This window comes from Dasypus novemcinctus, chromosome 1, assembly GCF_030445035.2.
Source record: "Dasypus novemcinctus isolate mDasNov1 chromosome 1, mDasNov1.1.hap2, whole genome shotgun sequence".
NCBI classification, from domain to species: Eukaryota; Metazoa; Chordata; class Mammalia; order Cingulata; family Dasypodidae; genus Dasypus; species Dasypus novemcinctus.
Genome location: NC_080673.1, coordinates 94,704,069 through 94,716,568, shown reverse-complemented (window position 1 = coordinate 94,716,568; position 12,500 = coordinate 94,704,069). Strand labels below are relative to the sequence as shown.

Sequence of the window (12,500 nt, the reverse complement as noted above, 5' to 3'; positions counted from 1 at the left end):
AAACTTCTTTGCATTTGTTATTTACAAGTTTGACGGAGTCCAGATATATGTTTTCTGGTTCAACTCAACAAACATGATTAATCTCATTTCTTTATATATTTTACATTTAGATTGCCCTTCAAAATAGATTTATTAATTTGGGAAATATATAATGTTGTCATGAAAAAATAAGGCTCCTATTGTACTGGAGACTAAAATGCTCAATAGGACTGTCATTGCCATTAATACTGATGTTCATTTACGTATATTCATTTGTTCATGTTTTGAGCTAAACTTTGAATACTGTATGCACTATTAAGCACTGGAGATACCATAGTTAATCAAATAGGTCAAGTCCTTGCCCTCATGGAGTTTATATTACATGAGGGCAGGGCACACACACAGACAATCAGATAAATATATAATGTCAGGTGATAAATGCTATGAAGAAAAAGAAAGCAGATTAAGAGATTAGGGAATGGTAGGAATGAGATTTCAATTCAGGTGGTTAGGAGAGGCTGCTGTGAGTTAATATTTATGCACAAACTGCAGTGAAATGAAGGAGCAAGACGTGAATGTCTTGGAGAAGAGCATTCTAGGCAAAGGGAATAGCAAGTACAAAGACTTAAGCGAAGAACATTCCTGCCATCTTCTGAGAACAGTAAGGAGAATTGTAGCTAGAGGGGCATAAGCAAGGGGGAGGAGTGGGAGGAATTGAGGTCAGAAAAGGGTAAGTTTGGGAAACGGACTTGGCCCAGTGGTTAGGGCATCCGTCTACCACATGGGAAGTCTGCGGTTCAAACCCCGGCTTCCTTGACCCGTGTGGAGCTGGCCCATGCGCAGTGCTGATGCGCACAAGGAGTGCCCTGCCACGCAGGGGTGTCCCCCGCGTAGGGGAGCCCCACGCACAAGGAGTGCGCCCCATAAGGAGAGCCGCCCAGCGTGAGAGAAAGTGCAGCCTGCCCAGGAATGGCACCACCCACACTTCCTGCCCAGGAATGGCGCCACCCACACTTCCCGTGCAGCTGATGATAACAGAAGCGGACAAAGAAACAAGACGCGGCAAATAGACACAGAGAACAGACAACCAGGGGAGGGGGGGGAATTAAATAAATAAATAAATCTTTTTAAAAAAAGAAAGAAAAGGGTAAGTTTCTTCGAATCCGACTTTGTAAGCCATTTTAGGATATTTGGGTTTTATTCTAAGTGTGCTGGGAAGCCAAAGGGTTGTTTGGGCAGGGGGCAAGATGATTTTTATGTTTTTAAAGGATCACCTTGACTGTTGTTGGAGAATAGACTTTGGGGAAGATTAGAAGCAAGGAAAATTAAGAGATTTCTGCAGCGTTTCTGGTAAGAGCTGGTCATTGTAGTTGTAGAGGTGGTTAGAAGTTGAATTTAGGATATGTAAAAAAGGTAGAGATGGCAGGATGCGAGCGAAAAAGGACTTGAGTAGGCCTTCAGAGTTTTGGGCCTGAGCATTTGGGTGAATGGTGTTGCCATTTTACCAAGGAGACCACTAAGGGAGGAGAAACAATTTTAGAGAAACATCTGAGTGGATATGTCAAATGGAATATAGGAGTCTGGAGTTCAGCGGAGAGGATATGGCTGAGATATAAATATCTAAATAGTCATAGATATTTAAAGCTATAACACTGGAGATCATCATCTTGAACAGTGCTACTGTACTGTGATTGTGGCATTTTGAATCATGAAATCAATTTAATGTGTCACAACCAGCATTTTGAAAAAGGGGGGGATGGGAAGGGAAATAAATAACAAAAGTTATCAGATGTATCCTAAATAGTAGAATAAGTATTACATCATGACACTTTTTTTTCAGTTTTAATCTGTAGTAATTTGCAATATAAAATTTATTTCTTACTGTGTGGCATGATCAAAAAGTTTGAAAGCCGCTGATCAAAAATGGTCAAGAGGTCAGAGCACTGAATCATAGGTCACTGAGCAGTCTGAGGAGGATACAATAAAGGGGATCAGGAAGGAACAGCCAAAGAATGTAATATAGTGCTAAGAACTGCCAAATAACCCTGCCTTTAGAACATAAGTTTTTATCAAGAATTACTGAGAGCAATATACTTGTATAGAATAATTTATAAATTCTGGTGATTTTCACTCTGATGAATAAAGTTTCCATATTCCTCAATTTTTAAAATTTGCAGCTTATAAAATAGTGTTATTTATATTAGAAAAATATATACTTCTGAGTGTTTTCAAATAACATCCCTTTATAGCTTCAATTAATACTTTTGGATTGTTATACAATTCTTAAACATACAGTGAAAATAATTAAGGATTGTGATGATTAAACAGCATATGTATTTCATACTGCAATTTCCTTCAAATTGGGAATTTCAAGCAGTATCTTACCGGATTTAATTTAGGAGGTTTGTTTCTCTTTTACATTTATAGAGAATGTTTATAAAGAGTACCTTCCGTACTATAGATGTATAAAAGTAGATGGATGTTAAAATATGTGGTATTATTTACAGTTGTATTCTTTGTTCATTCATCTAACAATTATTAAGCTCCTATCAAATTCCAGACTCAGTAATAATGTCTTCTTTATAAAAACCAAATCAGCTCGTTATTATTTTGCTATACTTATGTACTTTGTGGGGCTTAATTATGCAATGCGTAATTTATGTATTTATCTTAGTTGCCATAGATCCTAGCTTAAATTTTGAACATGAAGCTTTCAAACTTCCATTTTATAGAGATGTATGCTTATTTTCAATACATTTATTGTAATTTTTCTCACTCACATGGAGTGAAGTAGTAACATGGTTTTAGATTAGAAAATATCTTTTCCATTTTCACATGTGAACTGTTTTAATTTATCAAAGCCAACATATATTAATTAGACTGAGAATGTAGAAAACTCTAAATGCCTAAAATCTTAAACCTTTGTCTGATTCAATCATTTAATAATATCTATAGAGGTTTCCATGTAATGAAACCAAAATGAGTCACTCTTTTTTTGTTTCTTTTTACCTACTTACTCCTTCTGCTAGATTTTCCAAGCAAATTGGCTTGTCCAAATAGGAGATGTATTCTCTATGAACTGTTCAGCTCCTGAATTTTGTGATTTTGTGTGCTGCTTTCTCACTCCTCAGGAGTAGTTGCAATGTGGCAGCTGTCAAAGCAAAGAGAAGGAGCAAAAGACACTACTGCTGTGCTTGGCAGGAGTGTAATATGGAGTAACAAGACTTGTGCCCCAGAAGCCCTGGAGACTCAGAAGATAATTCTCTGGTACCTATCTTCTTAAAGCACATGACATAAATTAATGAACTAGGGAATTCTCTGGAAATAATGGGAGGAAAAGAAAGGAGGGATTTCTTTTATTTATGAAATTTGCATACTTTGAGCAAAAACTGTTTTACTTTCTTGAAAAATTTAAGACTCAGTATGAGCCCCAAACATCAAATCTGTACAGGTTTGCTAAGTACTTAATATTTATTTTAGAAATTACATTTGTACATATTGGGAAGAATTTGCCCAAGGAGAATAATTTTTTAAAAACTCCGAAGATCGTTATGTCATGTTTTTAATCTCTTAGGGAAAAACAATACCAATATCTATATTTGAAAAAAAATTAAATTTTGTTAAAAATCAATGGTACTTTGCATTTTCTCTGAAGGCATCTCATTAATTTTTAGGAATCTCCAGGGGCAGATTTTTTTTTTAAAGATTTATTTATTTATTTAATCCCCCCCCCCCCCCCCCCCCCCGTCGGTTGTCTGTTCTCTGTGTCTATGTGCTGCGTCTTGTTTCTTTGTCCGCTTCTGTTGTCGTCAGCGGCATGGGAAGTGTGGGCGGCGCCATTCCTGGGCAGGCTGCACTCTCTTTCCCGATGGGCGGCTCTCCTTACAGGTGCACTGCGGAACTCCTTGCGCATCAGCACTGCGCAACTCCTTGCGCATCAGCACTGCGCATGGGCCAGCTCCGCACGGGTCAAGAAGGCCCGGGGTTTGAACTGCGGACCTCCCATGTGGTAGATGGATGCCCTAACCACTGGGCCAAGTCTGTTTCCCCTCCAGGGGCAGATTATTGCTGCTTTGTTGACATTTAGCATTTATTAAGTGTTCACAGTGAGAAGAGTTTATAGAATACATTAATATAAAAGACTACTCTCAAGGTTCTTACGTTCCTTGGAAAGTGGCAAATGTATATATACACTAATTTTTTATACATCTGCATACCCTAAATCTGCAAAAACTAAAATATCATGACATTGTTTTCAGTGTAAATAAAGTATTTGCAAAAATAGTCTCATAATTACTATCTTGTAAACTGTTGGCAAGTGAGGAGATTGATCATGTGTTCTTTCAAATCTGCCTTCTTGAAGCATTTTGGGGTCTTCAGAAGAGGAAATTAAGAGGATTGGTAAATTACCAACAGATTTCCAGAGCCAGACTCTTCAAAGAGACTTTATCAGTTCCTAGAAAGTATTAGTGGCTCTTTTTACTTGTGAACTTTAATAAATATCCCTTAATATGTTGTTTTAAAATCACCTATAGGTGTCAGACAAAAACCAATGATAGTAAGGTCAGGGAGAAAATTATTTCCATGGGCTAAAAAATTGTACTCTTAAATTACTTACCATGAAATAGTTCTCTCTCATAATTTTCTAAAGAAGTAAACTATATACAGTTCTGTTATGTTTTAATAAAATAAGTGTAAATTAATAAAACAGTAGTGATGATTATGTGCATTCTAAAGAGATTTCCTAAGGGTATTTTCATAACTATGTCCATTTGTTGTGAAGGATTATTAACTATTTAATAAAATGGTTGACAACCAAGAAACTTAAAGTGTTTGCTATTGATTTTTACAAATCTAAAGAATTTTGAATGTTAAAGAAAATTTAGTATATTGAAAGCGTCCTAAAATTCAGGGTACACCAAATTTTCATATTCACTAAGTAAAAGTGAGTTGTATATGTACTTTTATAAAACTTTCGAAAGAATAATTCTTCCTCTAATATACATGTTTCCATGGATTGCTTTTAAAGAGTGCCATCTAGTGTCAGTTTTGGGATGGTGGTGATTTATGGATTAAAACACTGGGAATTTTGAAACGTATAAATAAAAAAAAAGAGAAAAAGTCATGATAATTGACAGAAGCCTTAAGGAATGTGACGTGAAAACATCCTTCAATAATTTGACCTCAAGAATGTGCATGTTTGCATTTTTAAAATAACAAGCTTGTGTGTTCATCCATGCATTCATCCAATAAATACTTTTTGATTGTGTGTGTGTGTGTGCGCACATTGAACAAATAAAAATTTCTACTCCTGGGACATTCTAGTTGGGGGACAGATAAATATATAGTATGCTGCAACAGTGGTAACTGCTATGGAGAAAAATAAAGCATAGGAAGGGATATGAAGGGTTTTTGGGGAGGACAGTGAGGGTTGGGATTTGCAATTTAATTGAGTAGCCTAGGAAGGTTTCAGTAAGAAGTTAATATTCAAGTAAAAACCTGAAGGAGGTAGACCCTGAGGTAGGAATGTGCCTACTGTTTTAGAGAAATAAGCCAGTTTGGCCGGAGCCAGGTGAGGGTTGAGGAGAGTTGATGAAATGAACTTAATATAAGGACTAGATAATGGAGGGCTTTTATTCTGAGCAGGATGGACAGACATTGGAGAGTTTTGAGCAGAATAGTAATGTGATCTTCAGTTTTTACAGGGCCACTTAGGCTTAGACTGCTGTGTTGTGAATATCCTGGAGAGAGGGAGGTCAGACAGATGGGAGACCAGTTTTGGAGGCACTTACTATTAATAAAATTCACATGAAAGGATTGGATCACAGTGAAGGAGAACTAGTCTGATTCTGGATATATAGAGAAGGTAGAGCCCTAAGAATTTTTGCTGGATTTGTTACAGGAAGATGAGGAAAATAGTAATTAAGAATGACTCCATGGGGGAACTCATTGAGGATCTTCATCAGAGTTCCTGGTTTGCAACCTATCTTATGGAATTTGGACTCATTCATCCCCATGGTCATAAGCAGCAATCTTACAAAATCTTACAATATTTACAGCTATCTCCTGTCAGTTATGTTTCCATAGAGAGCCTGGGCTAATATAGAGTTGGGACCAGGGGAAAACAAAAGACTCTATGGGTTTTGGCCTGAGAAACTAGCCATTACTGTGATGGAGAAGACACATAAGGAGCAGAATTTGGAGATGGAAGAGAGTAAGCAATTTGGTTTTGTATATGTTGAGTTTGAGATCTCTCAGCTATTAACATTTAAGTTATGGGGAAATTTAAAATATTCTATTGTGGTTCAGTACTGAACATTTCATCACACATCCATCCACTTACTTTAGGAAAATCTTTTTCTCATGAGGGAATGAACTTACCCCTATGTATTGTTTGTTGCATAAAACTTAAGCCTTGTGGAAAGAACATTGATCAATCAGAGAAGTCCAGTGTTATCAAAGCTTCTCAAGCCATGAGCCCCAAACAACTCTCAGTATTCTGGGTTGTTTTCTTATTTTCCATTCTATTAGTCTTCTGTTCTCACCTCCAGTAAGACTCCAAATACCCCCCCACTTGGGTGGGTTCTATCACAAGGCGTCTGAGGTGTGCTCCTTTTAAAGTTACTGTGTGTAGGAAGCAGATTGGCTCAAGTGACAGGACTTCCGCCTACCATGTGGGAGGACCCAGGTTTGATCCCTGGGGGCCTCCTGGTAAAAAAAAGAAAAAGAGAAAGAGTGCCTGCGCAGTGAGGACGGTGAGCTGAGTGCTTGCGCAGTGAGCCAGTACCTGTGCATGTGAGTCACACAGCAAGATGATGATGCAACAAAAGAGAGACGAAGGGGAGAGTCAAGGTGAAGAGCAGCAGAAACCAGAACTGAAGTGGCACAATTAACAGGGAACCGCTCTCCACATCAGTGATCCCCAGGATCAAATCCCGGTGGATCCTAGAGGAGAAAGATGAGAAGACAAAAAGAGAAATAGTATGGAAGATCACACAGTGAATGGACACACAGCAAAAAGAGCAGGGTGGGGACAGGGAGGGGGGAAAAAGTTGCTGAGTGTGAAGTCACCCTAATACTAATTGCACATGTGAAAATCTTTTATTTGGAAGCCATTTATTCAGTCTTCAAGAACAAATTTTTGCAGTCTTATCTATCACAAATCCTTGCTAATTTCTAGAACAAGGTTTTAAAACATTCATATATTACCTTGGCTTCTAAAGTGCTATATTCTAAGATGTATGCCCGTTTCAATTTATGCCTCAGGTGACTCGAGAAAAGAAGAAAATGAAACGCATTAAGAAAAGTCTTCCAGAAGAATATCTGTATCTGGATTTTTCTCACCAAACAGAAGGATGCATCTTTCCGCTTCATACATTTGTAACTATATTTTTGTTGTCATATTGTGACTGCAAAACCTTTAAAGTTTGTTTAGTTCTTGCCAGAGAAAGTATAGATATTTCACTAATAAGAAGTGTACTGTCCCAAGATGTTGAAATACAGATTATTTCAAGGGAAGAGCTTCCACCAGTAATCCAGAATTGCCGTTTACCTGCAACAGTGGAAAGGCCAGACAATTTTTGTAGAGCAGGACTTGCTGTAGTACTAAGACATATAATCCAGAAATCGTATGAAGCAGACACCTCAAAGAAGGAAATTTTGGAACTTCTGGGTTTTAAAAAGACTTGCTTGAAAGCCTGTGCTGAAGTAAGTATATCGTCTCTTTTCTACTGGTACTTAAAGCTACAAATTGATAACAAATTCACTTGAATATTTTAACTTCCTGTTGGTAACCACAATTCCATTTTTGAGAAAAAGCCATACTTACCAATAAAATAAAGTATGTGTGCCAATATTTCAGTGCAGTCTTGGAAAATAATCTGAGATATAAGTTGTGAATTTTGGAGACATTATTTTTGGGGATACTTTTAGAGAGTGACTTCTTTTTACACCCTTTATTTTGGGAACAGTGATAATTTTTGAATACTTTTAACATGAACAGGAACTCTAGCAGTGTTTTGGAAATCCTAGCTTTTTCTTTTTTTTAAATTTTTTTAGTATTTTAAAGGGAAGTAAAGAATTTTTTTTTTGGTAAGAGGATACAGGAATGCGAAGCACTTCTATTGCTTGATGTTACTGCTTCTGAAGCACCATATTATATCTCTGATATAGCGTGAAAGCCTAGCCCGGGGATGGTTTGGCCATGACTTAACAAATTCTCTAACACAATTTTATTTCCCAATGGAAAGTTTTTTTTTTCTTTCCCTTCTTTAAGTTATGTTGAAAATAAAAGAATCATTTCTTGTTTTGTAGGTTAGTCAGTGGACCAGACTATGTGAACTCACCATCCCTTTGGCTATTGAGAATTTTCTCAGAGAGTCTTCTGAACAGCCTCCGACTATCCCTGTAGAAATACGACAGCTAGAGAAAAAGCTTAGTGAGCCTGTTAGAGTGCATAATGATGACAAACTCCGTAGACAGAAGCTGAAGCAACAGAAGGCTGCTGGAGTTGGGCTTTCACTTGCTAAGGAAAAAACAAAGAACAAGGTCCATAAATTGGAAACATCTGAAGATTTGACCTCTGAGCCTAACAGCCTGGAATTGGAAGTGGCATTCTCAAAGCTCACAATACAGGAAGAACCAGCTACTACCAACAGGGAACCTTCTCACATCAGAAAAGCAAAGACCTCTGATCTTCCACCACTGGAGCATGTGTTTGCAGAAGGGCTTTACTTCACTCTGGCAGATATTGTGCTCTTGCCCTGTATCCATCATTTTTTGGTAAGGTTTTATCTGGAATAGATACATTACTATAAGCTTCAGTCTGTGAAATTGCCTAGATTTGAAATCCAGTTCAATTCTCTCATTTTGACTCTGGGCAAGTTATTAATATGTCTAATAATAGTATCTATCTGATGGGATCAATGTGAGGAGAAATGACATAATTTGTGCAAAATATGGAGAATAGTGCTTGCCACGTGGTTTTCAGTAAACGTTAGTAATTTAAATTTTGAGTTGTTAAAATATTAGCAATTGTTAGGATTATTAAATTCAAATTGTGATTATGATTACCATCTAAGAGTAGAGGATTCAGTATAAAAAAACCTAGAAAAGCTTGTCAACTATGATTTGTAATTTGCTAGTCACTTAAAATACTAATCTCATTATGTTAGGCTTTATCAAATCAGAGATATTTTGTCCTCATTCTTGTGCTTCTCTTATTCTGCCTAAGATTAAAGAGATTAGCTATGCTAGCCTATGATGTGGGAGAATATGGAAGGAAATTTTTATTTCCTAGCCAGGGACATTAACTGGATAGAACTGGGGCAAAGCCTGACCTTTTAGGGTCAAGAGCAACAGGGGGATTTAAATTTGAGAGAAGAATGGATGCTAAAAAATAGCTTAAACTACAGAAACTGGGTAAGTAGATTGACAGTCAGCCTTCATTCTTATCCTAATGGATATTTTCTCATAGGCATGCCTTGGAAAGATATGAAGAAGAATACATTTCTTTTTCAGAGATTTGACATGCTTAATGCAAATTACTATTAAGATGGTAATAAAGCTCCATCTATTAGCAATTCCACTTCACCTTCTATATGTTGCCTTATTAAGGGAGACGCTTTGGCATAGTGGAAAGAATTCTGGCTTTTGAGCTGAGTTTGAATCCTGGTTCTATAATTTATTTACTAGCTTTTATGGCTTTGGTATGGTTTTTATGCCTCTCTAAGCCTTGTTGTCCTCATCTATAACAGTAAGAAAATATAATTCCTAAATATAATTGTAAGGTTTAGAAATTCTATACTTAGAAACATTGTATGTAAAGTAGTCAAACAACGCCTGGCTCATAGTAAGGAGCACAATAAATAGAAGTTATCTTTATAAGTAATAAATCTTGAGAAAACTCCCAATAGACATAGCAAACTAAGTTAACCTTCCTTTCCTTGGTGATGAAGCATGTTGTCTAAGGGCCACAAGATTGTGGTAGTGGGTTTTCTAAATATATTTAATATAACATGTAAAACATTTATTAACATTTATTATTTAATACTTATTAACATTTTGTTAATAATAATAGTTTGTATATTTAAGGTTGTGTTATATTAATTGTGAGGTTAAAACTTGTGCCTTGTGATCCACAAATTCTTTTGTAGAGGAATTTCTTGGCCGTGTAAGGATTCTTGTATAACATTTCTGTTCCAAAGATAGAAGAGAGACAGCACTAATGATAAGAAAAAACACTTTCAAAATGGTTGTCTTTAGTTAGCAATTATAGAATCCTAGACAAATGACCAATATCCTTTTGTTAATCACCACATTTTGTTTATCCATTCATCTGTTGACGGACCCTTGGGTTGTTTCATCATTTAGGCTATTGTGAATAATGCTGCTATGAACATATGAACATTAGTATATAAGTATCTGTTTGAGTCCCTGTTTTCAGTTTTGTTTTTTTTGTGTGTGTGTGGGGGCTTATTTTGGTGTATATTTAGAAGTAGAATTGCTGTGTTATATGGTAATTTTATGTTTAGCTATTTGAGGAACTGTCAAACTGTTTCCCCAACAGCTGCACCATTTTACATTACCACCTATAATGTACAAGAGTTGCAAAATCACAGAACCATTGCCAACACTTGTTATTTTCTATTTCTTTTAAAAGTAGACCCTATAGCAGATGTCAAGGGGTATTCTAGTGTAGGGTTTTTTCTTCCCCTCCCCCTCCCCCATCCCCACCCTGCTGTTTTTGCTGTCTGTGTCCGTTTGCTGTGTGATCTTCTGTATCTATTTCTCTTTTTGTCTTGTCTTCTCATCTTTCTCCTCTAGGATTCACTGGGATTTGATCCTGGGGACCTCTGATATGGAGAGAGGTTCCCTGTCATTTGTGCTACCTCAGTTCCCGGTCTCTGCTGTGCTTCACCTTCTTTCTCCCTTCATCTCTCTTTTGTTGCATCATCATCTTGCTGTGTGACTCACTTGTGTGGGCACTGGTTCACTGTGTGGGCACTCAGCTTGCTGCATGGGCACTCGGCTTGCCACTTGGGCACTGGCTTACCATGTGGGCACTCACGTGTACACTCGGCTCACCACGCAGACACTCAGCTTGCCAGGTGGGCACTCGCGCAGGACTCGGTTCACTGTGCGGGCACTGGCTCACCACACAGGCGCTTATGTGGGCATTTGGCTCACCATGCAGACACTCAGTTCACCGTGTGGGCATTCGCATGGGCACTCAGCTCACCATGCAGGTACTCGCGCAGGCACTCAGTCCAACATGTGGGCACTTAGCTCACCATGTGGGCACTTGGCTCACCATGCTGGCATTGGCTTACTGCACAGGCACACTTTCTCTTTTTACCCAGGAGGCCCCAGGAATGGAACCCGGGTCCTCCCATATATATGGTAAGCAGAGGCCTTATCATTTGAGCCATATCTATTTCCCTTTAGTGTAGTTTTGATTTGCCTTTCCCTAATGACTATTGATGTTGAGTATTTTTTCATGTGTTTATTGACCATTTGTATATATTTTTTAGAGAAATGTCTTTTCCAGTCTTTGCCCTTGTTTTGTGTTGTTTGTCCTTTTCTTCTTTGATGATAGCAGTTCTATACATATTCTGGATTTTAAACCCTAATGTTTTGAATTGAGTTTTCTTAAAGGATGACACATACTCATTAGCCAAAGTAAAATCATTTATCTCTTGTTAGAAATAGATTTGTGAGCAAAAATACCTGTTTTAAATACCTTTCAGCATCCCCATTGACATAAAATTAGGAATAAAATGGAGATATTACTACTGGCTGGCATAAGGCAAAAATCATGAATGCCATTTATTTAGTGGCTAATTTGTAGTTTCTGTATCTTCTATGTATCAGGTCCTTAAGCGTTTTCAGTGTTAACTAATCAATCAATAAATTTCATATAAATTAAATTAATCTATAAATTAATTTCATATAAATAGAGAACTGGGATTATATTTCCATTTAGACAGGTTGTTTACTATTTTTTACCTGCTTACTTTCCTCACCTAAAAATTGTTAACTATGACTTGTATTGGTAAGAGTAGACATGTCTAAAGAAATGCTATTAATAAGCACAAAATATTTTCTATTATAAAGTGTTTAGAAACGAGTGCAGAAGAGGTAATATTTTGTATAGATGCAATATCTTGCATCTCTTATTCAAACAAAATTGCCTGCCCCTTATTATAATTAACTACAAAACCACTAGGATTTTGTTTTGTGCTTTACTTCTTACCAATGTTTTAAGAATAAATCCTCTTATTTTCTTGTCTTTAAAAACTCTGACATTTATAATGGCTTTGAACTTACAAACCAGGTAACTTTTTAAAAAAATCATTTCTTGGGATGAATTTAATTTTCATCTCACACTTTTTTCATTAGTCTCTTTCTTAAATGTGTCTTCTTAAGTGTAATGAATGTGGTTTAGTACCTTCAGAACTGTCCAGATATTAGTAGAGCTACTTGGCATGTTGATTAAATGAGGTGACTGATCATGCAGAGTA

General features: G+C 36.9%; 1 protein-coding gene across 5 annotated transcripts in view; it reads left to right on the top strand.

The window, feature by feature from the left end:
- GSTCD (glutathione S-transferase C-terminal domain containing) overlaps positions 1-12,500 on the top strand; it is a 172,571-nt gene that overhangs the window by 3,482 nt on the left and 156,589 nt on the right. For 3 of the 5 annotated variants that reach the window (XM_004476216.5, XM_004476215.3, XM_012518678.4), the window contains exons 2-3: positions 7,246-7,686; positions 8,293-8,760. In XM_004476216.5, the coding sequence (XP_004476273.1) occupies positions 7,267-7,686; positions 8,293-8,760 (888 nt within the window). In that variant the 5' untranslated portion in view covers positions 7,246-7,266. Of the gene's footprint in view, positions 1-3,110; positions 3,247-7,245; positions 7,687-8,292; positions 8,761-12,500 lie in introns of all 5 variants that reach the window. The other 2 variants (XM_071215259.1, XM_004476217.3) reach the window with 2 other exon arrangements.